General features: G+C 43.1%; 1 protein-coding gene across 8 annotated transcripts in view; it reads right to left on the minus strand.

Annotated features, from left to right (window-relative positions):
- Window positions 1-7,714: 7,714 nt before the first annotated feature.
- Window positions 7,715-14,718, minus strand: part of MBNL2 (muscleblind like splicing regulator 2) — a 112,623-nt gene continuing 105,619 nt past the window's right edge. For all 8 annotated transcript variants that reach the window (XM_086771311.1, XM_086771301.1, XM_086771355.1 and 5 more), the window contains one exon: window positions 7,715-10,660. In XM_086771311.1, coding sequence (XP_086627437.1) covers window positions 10,646-10,660 — 15 coding nt within the window. In that variant the 3' untranslated portion in view covers window positions 7,715-10,645. The remainder of the gene's footprint in view (window positions 10,661-14,718) is intronic.

The raw sequence follows: 14,718 nt of genomic DNA on the forward strand, positions 1-14,718 counted from the left end.
ACAACTTCCTCCTACCCCTCCCCTCTTCCTGGACTTAACTTCATTTCAGATTATCTCCACCTCCTTCCCCCACCCCAAGCAGCACAGGGGAAATAGGGAATGGGGATTTTTCTCCTGCTTCTTCCTCCTTGGAGGAAGAACTCCTCACATTCCTCCCTTGCTCCAGCATGAGGTCCTTTTCCACAGGGGCAGTCCCTCTGGAATGGCTGCCCCAGCACAGGCCCTCCACAGGCCACAGCCTCCCTCAGGCATCCGCCTGCTCCAGCGTGGGGTCCTCCACGGGCTGCAGGTGGATCTCTGCTTCTCTGTGGGCCTCCATGGGCTGCAGGGGGACAACCTCCTCCACCATGGGCTGCACCACGGGCTGCAGGGGAATCTTGGCCAGGAGCAGCATTACTCCTCCCCCTCCTTCTTCACTGACCTTGGCGTCTGCAGCCGTTCCTCTCACAAGAAAAATTCTTCACAACAGGCTGGCAGACGGCTCTCAGGTTCTCTTCGCATCTCCTCTCCACTTCTTGCAGCTGGGCCGGGCCAAGTCAGGCCCGGTCGGCCACCCGGTGGGAGGCCAGAGGGTAAGGCCTGCAAGGCCCACAAAGATCATGCCTCCCCCTCTCTGCCCCCACTTCAATTTCTTCACATCTTCTTTTTTTTTTTTTTTCCCCTTCTTAAATACGTTATCACAAAGGCATTAGCACTGTCACCAATTGGCTCAGCCCTGGCCAGCAGCGGGTCCACCCTCGACCCAGCTGAGTCCGCTGGACAAAGAGGAAACTTCTAGAAGCTTCTCACAGAAGCTGCCACTGTAGCCCACCCCACCACTGTCCCCAGCTACACAAACCCAGCACACTTGCTCAAGTAACTCAGCCCAAGTTTGCTCCTTTCAGCTGCGCATCCAGCTCCAGTAACAAGCTTCTAAGCCGGGCAAAACCCAGCTGCTGCAGGTCTCACTGCTGAAGAGCCCCATCACAAACTCTGGCTGGTTCAACGGCCATGAGCCCCGTTAACGGGAACTCCTGATACTGTGACGCTGCAGCACACATTTCTAGATAAAATTCATGTTGGGACATGTTTCCATTACTAAGCAAGCTAAATCCAAGTTCTACAAACCTTATTGGGGACATTTTCTTTATTGGTTTTATTGCAAATTGGCTCAAATACATGGACCCCTGGAGCATGAAGCCACATCCAGCTACATCTTAGAAGCTAAAAAATAAAGGAGAGGCAGCTCTTTCTCTCTGCAGTATTTGTGAGGTAATAATAGTAACAATAAAGGAAAGTAAAATAGAGCAGTTTCATTGTGATATTTTTAAAAAGGTAAGGATTCAATTGAATATAAAATGATTATTGATTTTAGGCACTTTGACGGACTAACGTTTGATTCTAATGGAGAAATTTTCTGCGAAGAGCAGAAAGAAAGCTGTGTCAAGAAGAAACAACTCAGTCTGAATAGAGAGGTGCTGCTGAGTAGCACTGTCAGAGTCCTTTATTTAAATAGGAATAATTACATTGCACAGGAAACTTGGATTTGAAAGCAGTTCCTCTGATAATTACTCCTGAAGAGGATTGTATCTGCTGCATTCACCAAAGTCTGAAGACTGGTCTTGTATCACTGAGAATCATTGGCATTATGGCTAAAATTAAAGCAAAGGAAGAGGAAACAAACAAGAAAGGACATAAAGCTCCCAAAGGTCAAAAAAAAATAAAAGTCCTTTCCACCAAGAAGTGGTGAAACGACTTTTAGAGTGAACATCTGATGTAGACAGAGATGAGAGGCAAATAAGAGAATAATTATGCCACACTTGTTTCCACTTGAAAAGGAATCCCTACTGGCTCCTCGCCATACGATGTCCCCTTGCTGCACTACACCTGCTTTCCATTGGGTTTCCACCACACTTGCGAGCTTTCTTTTCCTGTGGACAGCGTTCACTGTGAATGACTGGCAAATTTCTCTCGCCAAATAATTATATGCAAAGAGCTGCTTCTGTGAAGCAGGGTTTGTTAGCAGTCAGCCTGGATTGCAGCCTGCCCTCTCCATCTTCTCCCTGACCTTAAAACATTGAACAGTGGGTGAGGCACTGCTTGCGTGAAAGTCAGATCCTCTCTGGGAAGGTTTTGACCACTCACCTTTCACGCATAGCAAATCCATAATTAAACGATGCTTTAAATTCTCAGACTGTTGTGGCTTCCCACTTTAGGTATGAAAATTAAGACAGTCTGGTGAGTCCCACTGGAAGTGACTCTCACACAGGCTTTCTTTAGCTTGCAAGAAACTTCTCTGCGTGGTCAAGAGCAGTGTGGCTCTTCACTTGGATCCAAGGTCTCCTAAAGAAGGCCAGCAGAATCAAGTGGGTGAAGATAAAAGCCTCTGTGCATAGATTAAAACAGGATCGGGTAATACTTCTCATAAGTAGCAAGAGGACATTTTCCTCCCTTGAAGATCCTCTAAGTAGTAAAGGATTAGTATTAATGTGCACCTGTAGTGGTGGGGAAAGGTATTTGATTACTGCAGAACAAGTCACTTAGAAATCATCTCCTCGCCTTTCAGGGAGCACGCTCAATCTCTGCTGGCAAGAGAAATAAATTCATTGCAAGTAATGGGCCTAAATGGCCTGTTAAAGTGCTGTGACGGTGCAAAGACTGAAACAGGAGCCTCAACCATGTGATAGTAAAAAAGCCTACGTCATTTCTAGAATGAAAGGAAGAAAAGAGGAATAAGATGCTTTAAAAAAATCAACCACCCTCAGACAAACATAAAGGCACAGAAGCTGGCAGGCAGCACGAGGTTCCTGTGGTGAACGTATGCTCAGAAGAGAAGCTCGGGTGAAAGCCAGAGCAACACGGATCTGGCACACTGGGGCAGGAACAGGGATGCACAGCACCTTGCCGTGTGCCCCAGCTTGATGTGGGGGCGGAGGGGTCACGCTAGACACCTCGGTAGGCGGCTGGGCTGGGCAGGCTCCAGAAGAGGCAATCCTGCCTAGAAGTTGAATGTTGTTGCCCTCTGCCAAAGCCTCAGTCGCGCTCTCTCCATTTTCTTACACAGGAAGCCTGGGGCTGAATGCAAAACGCCTCCATTTTGTGTGGTAAAATCATATTTCTGTTCTGGCTGTACACAGAAAATAATGCTTTGAAGAAAACTATTGCCACTGTTTAGGCAATCCATAGAAATACAGTGCTACATCTGGCAAATAGAGCGGTTGCAAGTAAGTGTTGAGTTGGCTGATAATTTAACGTAATTTGGCTTCATTTGCCTTATAGACTCTCTGTATGTTGTTGTAAATTTTTTTTTGGATTGTACTTGATAAAGCAGAATATTTGAAATACCTTGCTGCAGAGTAAGTTCTGTGAAGAGTAAGATGAACTGATCTGGAAGACAAATGAGCACATCTGAAATGTGCATTTAAAGATGACCAAAGCAAACTTGAAATGTAAGTAGCCTAGCCCTTAAAAACTACAAAAGGATGCGTGATCAATCTAACAAATCAGCTGGGGAGAAAAACACCAGTCTCTATATATATCTCCAACACCAAATAAACTTAGACTTGAAGAAGTTCAGCTTCTCCCATCATCCAGTTAAAAGGAAATAAAATGAAAAGTCCTCAGGCCGCAGGAGGAGTTGCCAGTGTGCTTCCACTGCCACCCATAAGCACTTACCATGGACTCTGAGACGACAGCTGAGCAATGGGCAGTGCCATCAGCCCAGGGACTTCTCCAGCGATTGGTGTGGATCAGAAAGCTCACACTCATGGAGGAGGGCACTGATTCCCTTTCAGAAGAGTTCAACCTCATTTATGTCCCCTAAAATGGCTATAAAGTAATCACTTTTAAGGTCAATAGAAAGAGAAAATGCTTTTCTATCACATCTGGTAGTTGGAAAGCCTACTGGCATCGACTCAGAGCTGACCACTGTTTTTCCACAGGAGTCCTCGTTTACCCATACTTGCTTACATAGCTTTTCTTTTGAACACATTCGGCTTGAGGAAAGACACAAAACGTTTCACCATTTATCTTAAACCTGGAAATGAATGTGTGGCCTTTAGCTAAAGCCTCTCCAAGGACAGCTTGTTATCGAGCCTCATAGAGAGAGAAGTTAAAGCAGCATAACTGCATTGGATAGAGTAGGGTACAATCGTTCCATATGAACCATTTGAACAGAACAATTTATTTGCATACAGGGATAGTCTATCCCATTGCACTTGCATTCAGATTAGGTTATACCAATAACATCACACCTCCCTTGGCATAATAATAATTGAATAAAGCCCACGTGAAGATTAAGCCTGAAGAAATGATATTACATGCCAAAGGGTTGCCATATTTCTCCATTTCTCCCTATTAACACAGTGAGAGATAAGAACATCTTGAATTCACCAAATCTGTAAAATTCATGTTGTCAGTTTTCATGGCTTTTTCAAGGATGTTATGAGCTGCTCTTTAACTGTACCTCCATGAGCACATGGGATCTTAGGTGACATGAAAAACATTTCTAGGCATGACAGTAGGAGAGAAAAAGCTTAAATATGCAAGCTGAATGTTCTCCAAATACCTACAGAGAAGAACAGGGTTTTTAATCATCAGACCATTTAAGCCAATCTTATGATTTTGTGATTTCTTGTGCATTATGGTGTTTTAAAATCCATCAAAACCATTGTTATGACTGACAGTCCTTTGTGAAAACAGGTGGGATTCATTGCTTGAACTCATCTGAGGTGGTGTAGAGTACCTGAGACACTTGCATGGGGCTGTCTGACTTAGGATGTCCATCCAGACCTGTCCTCCTCCGTAGCAGTAGCTTTAGGCCAAGTGGTTACCCTGTGGTTCCTGAAATGATACTTGACAGCTACAGAAAGCTGGATCCCACCCTCACAGCTTTCCAACTGTGAAAAACTTGCTTGCTCGCAGTCTTGAGCTGTGTTGTCAGCTACCAAAACTTTAACATCTCTGAATGTGCTCTCCTGGCATTCAGTGTGGTGACTGCAACCATAAAATAAGGAAATAAAAGCATTTCCTCCCTCTACCCTGCTGTGAAAAGGAGAGGCATTCACGGCAAATGTAAACACAGCTCAGGTTTAGCGTAGGCACGCACCTGCGTGACCATCCCTGGAGGTTGTTCCTACAAGGCGAACCTCACACCATTGTGATCACCCTCGTCACCACCACATCCCAGTGTCTATTTGGTCCAGTGACTCTCTGAGGAACCGCCCACCACGTATGCTGACTGTTTTGTGACAATGAGACTAAAGAGGACACTCATCAGAATTTGTATTCCTTAAAAGCAGTATCCAAATCCAGCTCTTTGAAGATGAGAGGAGCAGAGTGTCCTTCCTGTAGTGATTTTCCTAAATCACAAAGCCAAGTGTATTTATTTTCCTTACTCAGTAAGAAGCTGTGGTGAAAATAATGCATAAGCAGCTCGCACCAACATCTCCCTTTCACATTTCTCAGTGGCTTTTTTTTTTCCTCTGCTACAGCAGAAGGTATTTTCATACCGAAACTTGTAACTTCTTTTCTACAATTTCTATGGTTAATATAATTACAGAATTAGAAGAATAATAATTTAGAAGACATTTCTGTAGTATATTAATTCACTGATAATCTAACTATATGTTCTATACCTATCACTATTTGCTCAAATACATTACATACCAGCAACAGTAATTGCTTCAGTGCAACAGCTGAGATGGTATTGCCCTCACACGCACCCCCAGTCCAGCAAAAAAAAAAATCATCTTGACCCATGCAAAAAGCCTCCAGAACTGTCAATTATATGACACTAAAAAGGCAGGTTGCTTGACAAAAAGCTTGGCTAGAGAAATGATTGCAAGCATAAAGAGCATGGTATGCATATGCTCAGATGCCAAGGAAGGTTTTCCAGCAACTCCAGGCAAGACATTTTTTTGGGTCCCTTGACTTCATGCAATAAATGCCACTAGCAGAAGACTCGATGCCCACACCGTCAAGCAGCCTTGCCTGCACGCTCTTTTTTCCATCTTCACCCACAGTACAGAAATGTTGAACTGGTCCTAGGCTCTCTTCTGGAGTGAAACAACTCTTCCTGAAACAAAACCCTGCTGCTGGTGTGGTAACTTGCTCAACAGACACTCCCAAAATGCAGCGCAGACAGGGCTAAACCAGTTTTGGCTTCCTCCGCTGTATACAAACATGCAAAGCGATCCCAGCAGGCTCTGACCCCTCAAATGTCACATCCCCTTTTGTTCCATGCTATTAATTCCAGTGGCCTGCAAAAATACCCCCAGTTTTCAGATTACTTTAGACTTCTGTACTGAAAACCAAGGAAAACATACTGAAAATAATAATTATGCCTTTGGTCATGGCTGCACCATGCAGGGCCTGAGGAGACAGACAGCCAAACGCTGTTGAGCGTGGACCTGGCTGGTCTGCTCTAGAGAAGGCTGATGTTGAGCAACAACGTGAAGCTGCTGCAGCGCTTGGCCTGGGGCGAGGGACTGCCGTCCGTGAGGACGTGCGTGGCGAGGGGAATACCAAAGGTTTCTAGAGTCTCTTCTCCTGAAGTATCTTGCTCCATTATCTGAAGGGGGTATGCTCCGCACACAGAGGTGTACAAAGATTGCTGGTTTGGTGTGGCTCCCAAAAGCTCCCACGAGCACTTCCCCTCTGCCAAAAAAAGTGCCAAAGTTGACAAGAAACAAAGCAGCTTTTAGACAAGAAAATCGACACATCCTGACCCTTGTTGGCAGCTGACAGCTGTCCAGGGTGGGGTTTAACATAAGAAAGTGTGAACAGACAGAGCTTCGGCTCCGGAATCATTAGGAGTTGAAAATGAATCATTTGCTGCTTCTGCTCTACAATGCCCTTGCAGCCCTCTGATGCTGCAGTCCTCTGTCCCTGCAAGTCATCTCTGTATCTCCTCTCCATCCCACACGCTTGTTCTCAGCAGGCTTCTGGCTCACTACGTTTGTGACACATCCAAATTGGCTGGTTGACCTGGTGGTTTTCCACATCACTTGTGACCTTGGGCTCCTTTCAAACCAGCCCTGTGCTGATGCAATGTACACAACTTTACGACACAAACTCTTCTTGATTCTGCAGGAATTGTATTTCTTTTCTTCAAAGCATTTTAAAACATAAATCAGAGAAGGTTGAGTGAAGAAACCATGGAGCTGCAAGCCAGAGGTTTTAATCCCTCCTCTGTCACCAGCTTGCCGTGCAATCTCTGCCCTTGGGCATACAACTCCTCTGCGATGCTGCTCTCTCCAGAGGATCTAGTAGGGATTATTTGTTGGCATAATACTGAGATGTAGGCAAGAAAAAGAGGATGCAGAGGATGCACTGGTGAAAAAAATCCCCCAATGTTTGGGCATCTGCAAGCCACACTGCTGAGATAACCACCGCCTGCCTTCACCCTGGCACCATGGGCAGGCAGAAAGGGCACAAAATGACTGTTTGGGGCTAAAGCCATGCAGCGTGGCATCCTTGGCATGCCGACTCCAGCAGGAGAAGAGTACATGCTTCCTCACAGAGCATCTGTGTGTGTCCTGAACCAGGGGACTGCATTTAAGGATTTGTTACTTGAACATGCAATTAAGAAAAAAAAAAAAAAGAATAGAGCAGAACAGAAGAGAATACAAATATTTTTTAAAGACTCCTCCACTTTCTTGTGTATATTTATTTCTGTTACCTCAGGCCCCTCTGCCCAGAGCCGCGCCGGAAGAAAGGATCGGTCCGACTCCGCTTTCATTTTAAAATGCTTCTTTTTATTTCAGTGGTTGTACATTGGGTGAATGAATTTAACGTCACAACAGAAATAGAATGGCTATTTAACAGACCACTAGTAGTTATATGCTGAAAAAGAGTGAATGGAGGGGTTTCTTGTAACTGTTACTGAGATATTCATCGTACGCGCTGTCAATTATGCTGGATGAGAGAGGCAAACAAAAAGGTATTTTGGTGAGGTGCTGTACCCTTGAAGAAAATAAACACTGAGACATCTCAAGTGACTTGAAACCGTGTCCCAGTTACAGTATTCACTGTCTCTGTGTTGGCCCATCTCATGGTTCTTTTAGGGGGTTTTATTTGTTGGTTTTTTTTTTTTTAATTAAACAAAGCATTTAAAATTTAATTATTTTCATTAGACTTTTTTTTTTAAAATATAAACAAAGTTTTGGCAAATAATACTTATACAGAAAAATAGTTTTAGATCTTCCCAAATTTTGAAATAGTCTATAAAATTACTTTATAAATAAATAAAATGCAGAATCTGTTGTACACGTATTTGCACATCTCTGTAATTGCCTCCTTACTGTGAGCATAGGTTTGCACTTGTACAGTTTTCAGGAATATTACAAAGTCATAAAGTCGGAAAGTGGATCTCTTATTAAAAATACATTTTCTTTTTTTGTCTGTCAGTTTATCTGGATGAAAGACCTGATGTATCTGAAGCTTCGTCATCCATGGGCAAAAAATAGTAGTATCGGATTAATTGTAAAAAACATAGAATAACAGTTATTTTGAAACATAAAAAGTTCACACAAAACAATGTCTTGAAGAGTTATCTACATAAAATATTTAAACAACATGGATAATTTACCATTTAGTATTATACAATAAGCTACCCAAATGCCTAAATTAACTATTATAAAAAAATAAAAACAACTTTGACAGATATAGGCAAGTTGCAGTGTCAACTACCTAGTTATAATGACTGAGAAAGTCTACAAATATTAGTGTTTTAATAGTATATAATGGTGATACCTTAACTGCTAAAGTAACAAGTTAAGATACATTATTTTTCCACAAATTAAAACTAACGCAACGTTACAAGCACTATGTTAATTTTACAATCAAATCGTGATTACTTTTTTCTTTCGGATGATCAAATCTCCAGCTTTATATATAAATAGATAGTAATTAGACATCGGACAAACAAGATTTAGCCCGGAAAACGATTTCTTCGACAAATAATTATATGGTTAGTGCCTTCAGTCGTTCAGAACAGGCAGTGCTGCCAAAGTTTAAAATAGTTTACAATCAATCTGAAGAGGTTAAGTTAAAATACTGCAATCACTAATATTGTCCACATAGAAAAATTATGCTGCAAACAATTATACATAATATCCACTTATAACAGCTGTTTTGTTTTTTTAAACAATAATTTAAAAACTATGTCATTTCTGTGATACATGTGCAACATATAAAATGTGAAATATGAAATATTTGGTACAATAGTGCTTGAAACAAATCTCAAATCAAACAAATGAAATTTTAATTATACATATATAATTACCTTGTAAATCAACAAAGTATTTAAAAAAGTAAACAACATTAAAATCTGCTTCATCCATATATATGTATGTATGTATATATAATATGTATATAATTGTATTAAAGATATCTTCATACTTTCGTGACATAAAATATGTTTTTAAAGAAAAACAATTAAAAGAACTATTTTTTCTCCACTCTAATCTGGTTACAATCGTATAATCCAATCAAAAAATGCAAATACAGTAATGATTTATTAAACTGAATCTCATTCTACATTCTTAGTGTTCAGTTAATAGTCTAGATTAAAGTCACCTATGAAGTTTCAGTGACTCAACTGAATTTTAATTAAATTAGAGTATCATACAAATCTCTTCGTCTACAGGCTTATTTTTTGCCTTTTCTTTTGTTAGTTTGGTCTTTTTTTTCGTTTGATTTTACACTTCTAGAAGTTACTTCTTAACAGCTCAGATCTTTTTGGTAACCTGACTATGAGTTTGAAAGATTACTCGCTTCCGGTGAGATTTGACTGTTGGCATCAGGCTCACTTTCATCAAGTCTGATGTGACAAAATTTAGGCACTTCTGCAAAGTCTCTTTTAAAAACATTATAAATATACTCGTAAAATAATATTCTCAAGACTTTGTTCTTTTGGGGATTGAAAGGGGTATGAAGTTCATACTGTGCAAAATTTTTTAATTTTCTTCTGCTACTCTGCTATGATTCAAATGCAACTTTCTCCATACAAGTCAAACACCAACCATGTGCATCTAAAGAATTTGTGCTTCACTTTGGACTTCTGGCTAAAAATATTCAGATTGGCAGGGTGATGTACAGGACACTGGGCTGCGTTTCGCTTCCTCTGTCTTGGAATCACCTCGCTAGGGGAGCAAAACCAAGATTTTTTTTAACCGAGAAGAAAAATCCCAATCGTAGTTTGGGTGAAAATTAAACCTGCAACTGGGATAAGTTTTTAGCCAATACAACTTAATTATTGCTAAGCTCGAAAGATCCATAAACACTGAATCTCACGAGATGAACTAAACTGGACCATTTCTGTTAGGTATAGTTATGGAGAAAAGACAATATTTGTAAGAATTAAACTATGCTTAGAAAAATCTTTAAAACTAAATGTTACCCTTTATGTCTTGAAACATCACAGCTGGTATCAGGTAGTTAACTATTTTAGGTTGGAGTATAGTAAGCATACCATATTTAATATTCATATATGACATAGCAGCACTAGCTTTTTCGAGTTTGTGATTTGTCCGTAAGAACAAATTCTTGACTTAGCATGCAGTTTGTGGCAACTCTAGAGAGGAGGAGACGGGGTAGTATGTACAGTAGCCGTGCTTGGCCGTCCGCAGGGAGGCTTCGTGACACTCCGTTCCGCTCCTGCCGGCTATTTCAGGATTATCTGTTAAGAGAAAGGAAAGCGTCATCGCGCTTTTAGGTGACACCCAGAGGGCCGGCGCTGAACTAAGTTCGGGGGCAGCTTGTACGGGACAGCATCCCGTACGGGACAGCATCCTGTATCCTCACACTGCCCGGGAGGCGTTTGCGTTTCACAAACCTGGTCGTCCTCCTCCCGTGTGTGAGAACACCCAGAGGGGGTATTTTATGTGTCAAAATACTGGAGACGGCGCCAAAGCCTCAAAGGAAGGGCCCGGCCATAGGTGGGATGCGTGCCCTCAGCGCCCTGGCTCTCAGCGGAGGGGGAAGCAGCCCTCTGCCTGCCGAGGAGGCTCACAAGCGCACGGTGTGATTCTCCAGCTCCCACCCTGCTCCCACAGAGTCAGGAATGACCAGGGGAAATAGTGGCGGCAGGGCCCCTTGCCCCTCACAACCAAAAAATTGTACTGGGCTGGGTGTTTTCAAGAAGCTAAAGTGTCTTTTCAATGTACTTTTGGCAGCTGCTTACTTCCTAAGAAAAATTATCTGCAGGTCAGTGAATTTGAGAGGTTTTTTTCATGCTTCCTTATATCAGGGGATCCAGGGGGACGACCATAATGGTTCCTCTGTGCGCCTAGCTAGTCACTAACCTTGCTGCTTTACCTCCACAACGTCTCAAACTGAGGGTGAAGCAACCATTTTAGAGATGCGAGCTCTTGTGCTTCCAATACTGTGAAGGTTAAATGCTCAATGTGCCCAGCAACCCACTCAACCTGCTCACTGTACTGGAAAGCAATCCCGATTTCCATCACCTGCCTGAAATGGCTCTCGGTGAACGTGATGTCAAAAGCCAGGGGTGTGATGTTTTATCATGCCATTGCTAATCTGTGCTCCAGATTTGAGCACAAGTCAAGGCATTAGGGTGCATCGCCTGCTCTTCCTGTTTAATTTGGCACTCGACGTATTTTTAAGCTGTATTTGTAGGTGGTATGCAAGACAGTCATGACAGCATTTTGACCTACTTGTGTATTACGAAGCTAGACCGCTGCTTAATGCAATATTTATTTTTAAAGGGAAAAAGAAAGGTATTTTGAAAATAACTTCAGCAACATACTACCTCTGACATACAGATTGCCAAAAAGAAACACGCTTGCCTCTACACGGAAGGTGCTTGTTCTGGTCCCCTGCCCCATCTCACCTGCAGTCACTGCATGAAGCCTGCTCTGAAACCAGAGACGACTGCTTTGTTTTAGGTACGGCATGGCACAGCATGCCATCAAGGCTCCTAGCTACAGACAACTGCCTGGAGAGCTCAGCTCAACAAAAATATTTTTGATGAGATGAAGCATTTGCAGGAGTGATGTAATGCTGTCACACCTGGGATTCACCCTCCTTAAAAGTGTTTACACTGAGGGTGGTGGAACACTGGAACAGGTTGCCCAGAGAGGTGGTGGATGCCCCATCCCTGGAAACATTTAAGGCCAGGTTGGATGAGGGTCTGAGCAACCTGATCCAGTTGGAGATGTCACTGCTTCTTGCAGAAGGGTTGGACTAGATGGCCTTTAAAGGTCCCTTCCAATCCAACCCATTCTATGATTCTCCCGGAGGACGAGGGGAAGACCTCGGTTCTGGAAAGAGATGAGATATGCAAAACCTCTGAACCCCAATTCCTACAGCACCTACAAGTTCTCCCTTTTGCTTGAGGTTGCCATCTGACCGACACAGCAGGAGTGACAACACCCCATTGCTCTGGAAGGCAAGGGACTGTCTCCATTGCTATTTGCTCTCTGTACACTACCAGCTCCCTGACCCCACCTAACTTGCTGGCATGCCAAAAAGTCATCTTTGATTACCATCAGCACTGAAAATCTGGTGACACGTGAGGCCCCATTGTAATGACACTGTACAAACACCTGCTGCTCCAAAGGGCTTAACATCTAAATACATCATATCTACAACAAGGACATATATTTTTAATGAACTTCCACCCATTGTGAGTTTGTTAGCTTATCGCCTGTCTTCTGTTTCCTATTGAAATAACAAAGAAATACCTTTGCTGAAATAATAAAGCCCTGCCTGTGATAAGCCTGGTCCATCCACAGCACGGTGATTTGACAGTACGTACAAAGAATGTAGCCGTGCTGAAAATAAGAAGTGACCAAGATTATCAGAACTGCTATTTTTAGCCTATTACAACCCAACACGTCAATGTAATTAATAAAGCAGCTTTAGCTATACTGGGTCAGCCATAATCATGCAAGTGTATTTAAGGGTCTGATGTAATGGGACACAACCTGAAATCTGTTCAGTGTAAAAAAGCAGAATTTCAGACGCTGCAGCTGCCTGCATCATCCACCAACTTTTGAGGGGACAAACTTGCATTTTCCTATACCTTTCTTCTCTCTGTGCAGGGAGAGATCACTGCCCCTTAAGCCGAGATGTTGAAAAAGGTCACATAGCCCCACAAGACTGATGCTCCCAGTTCCCCCAAAATGTGTGGCTGAAAAGGCAGAGGGCCTAATCTCAGGCTGTTTCTTGGGAAAAGAGTAGGACTGTCCCTGCCGCTTTGATCAACCCAAGCGCAACTGACCCTGCCGGGTGGTCAGGGAGGACCTGGGCAGCGTGAAAGAGCAGGGACCCCTCCTCTGCCCTACTCCGGTGAGCGGCAGAGCCCAGGTAAGGACTTCCACCGCCTCGTCCCTATTCCTGCTGTTTCTTCCCTCCTCTCGAAACTCAGGAAAGGGCGAAGACAATGTAAACACTTTCCTTTTGTGCGCGAGCACGTCCTGTTTACGTGGCTGCGGGTGCCGGAGGAGCAGCTGGAGGTCTCCCCACCACACTTCTCCTGCTGCCGGCGGCTACGGAGCTGGCTTGCTCCCACCGCATCGTTCTCAGCGTGCCGCTGCTCGTGCAGGGGGTGTAAGTAGGGCATGCTGCACCCCGGCTATTTCTAGTACACGTAGGAGTCCTCCCTAAGAAAAAAAAACCTCAAGTCTCTCCTTCAGAATGAGCTTCTCCAGTGTGGAGATGCAGAACTGAGGAGTTATGTATTTTTTTTAACCTTAGCCACAAAGTGTAAAACGTATCCCGTAGTCTTTAATTATATGTTCACACCCTATTTCTCCAAAGATATCACAACTCTGCATAGCTACAAATGTAGCAGCTTCTGCAACTGTGTTTTTCACTGTGTCTGACAGAGAAACATAAAATGCTGAACTTCTTTACATGGAAAACACACTGTGAAACTCTCCTGTTTCATCTACAGATGAAGTCATAAACAAAGACAGAGGCTATCTAAGTCTGCATTGCTGCTAATCGCCCCATCGCTTGCGTGCTGAAAAAGGAGAAGCTGTACAGAACATAGGGACCTAAGAACATCCCGGCAAACACCTATGACAGAGTCTCCGCTCCCTTGTCACTTGTAAATAGGACCAACAACCTTCATGTCCCTGCTCCTTGCAGGTTTGTTGGACTAGATGACCTTTGAAGGCCCCTTCCAACCCAAACCATTCTATGAGTCTATGTTTGTCACTGTTCGAAGAATTACACCTCAAATACTTATGACACATCATATTTGCCGTGATACTATTACATCATTATACTTCGCAGCAACTTGATGTTATGTATTGACACTTTTACCACAGTATATGTAAGCACAAAAACCTGAAAAATAAGACTACAAAATGAGTGTGTGTGCATACACGTATATACAAAGGTCTACAGATCAAGCACAGGAAAGCATGTTCTTACACTCCGTATGGATAAGATACACAGGGGTGGGTACACACGTGCCAGAAAACACGCTTTGCTGCTGCCGTGACAGATCTAATGAGAACATTATTTGTAGCAAAAGCAGAATGGCCTGGCTTTTACAGCCTGGGGTAGTAATGCACAGATAATTTAATAATAGCAAAGACCATTTTTTGGAGGCAATCACAGACATAGGGTACCCTCTCCATTGCCTTCTTGTTTGATATCTGTTTGAAGTGCCAGAAAGTTGGCTACCCTTCAGATTAAAATCACTAAAATTGTGACAAAGTTAGCTACTAGACCTCACTGAAACTGGTAATACAGAGAGTGAAC

The sequence above is a fragment of the Chlamydotis macqueenii genome, chromosome 1 (genome assembly GCF_036417535.1).
Source record: "Chlamydotis macqueenii isolate bChlMac1 chromosome 1, bChlMac1.mat, whole genome shotgun sequence".
NCBI lineage: Eukaryota > Metazoa > Chordata > Aves > Otidiformes > Otididae > Chlamydotis > Chlamydotis macqueenii.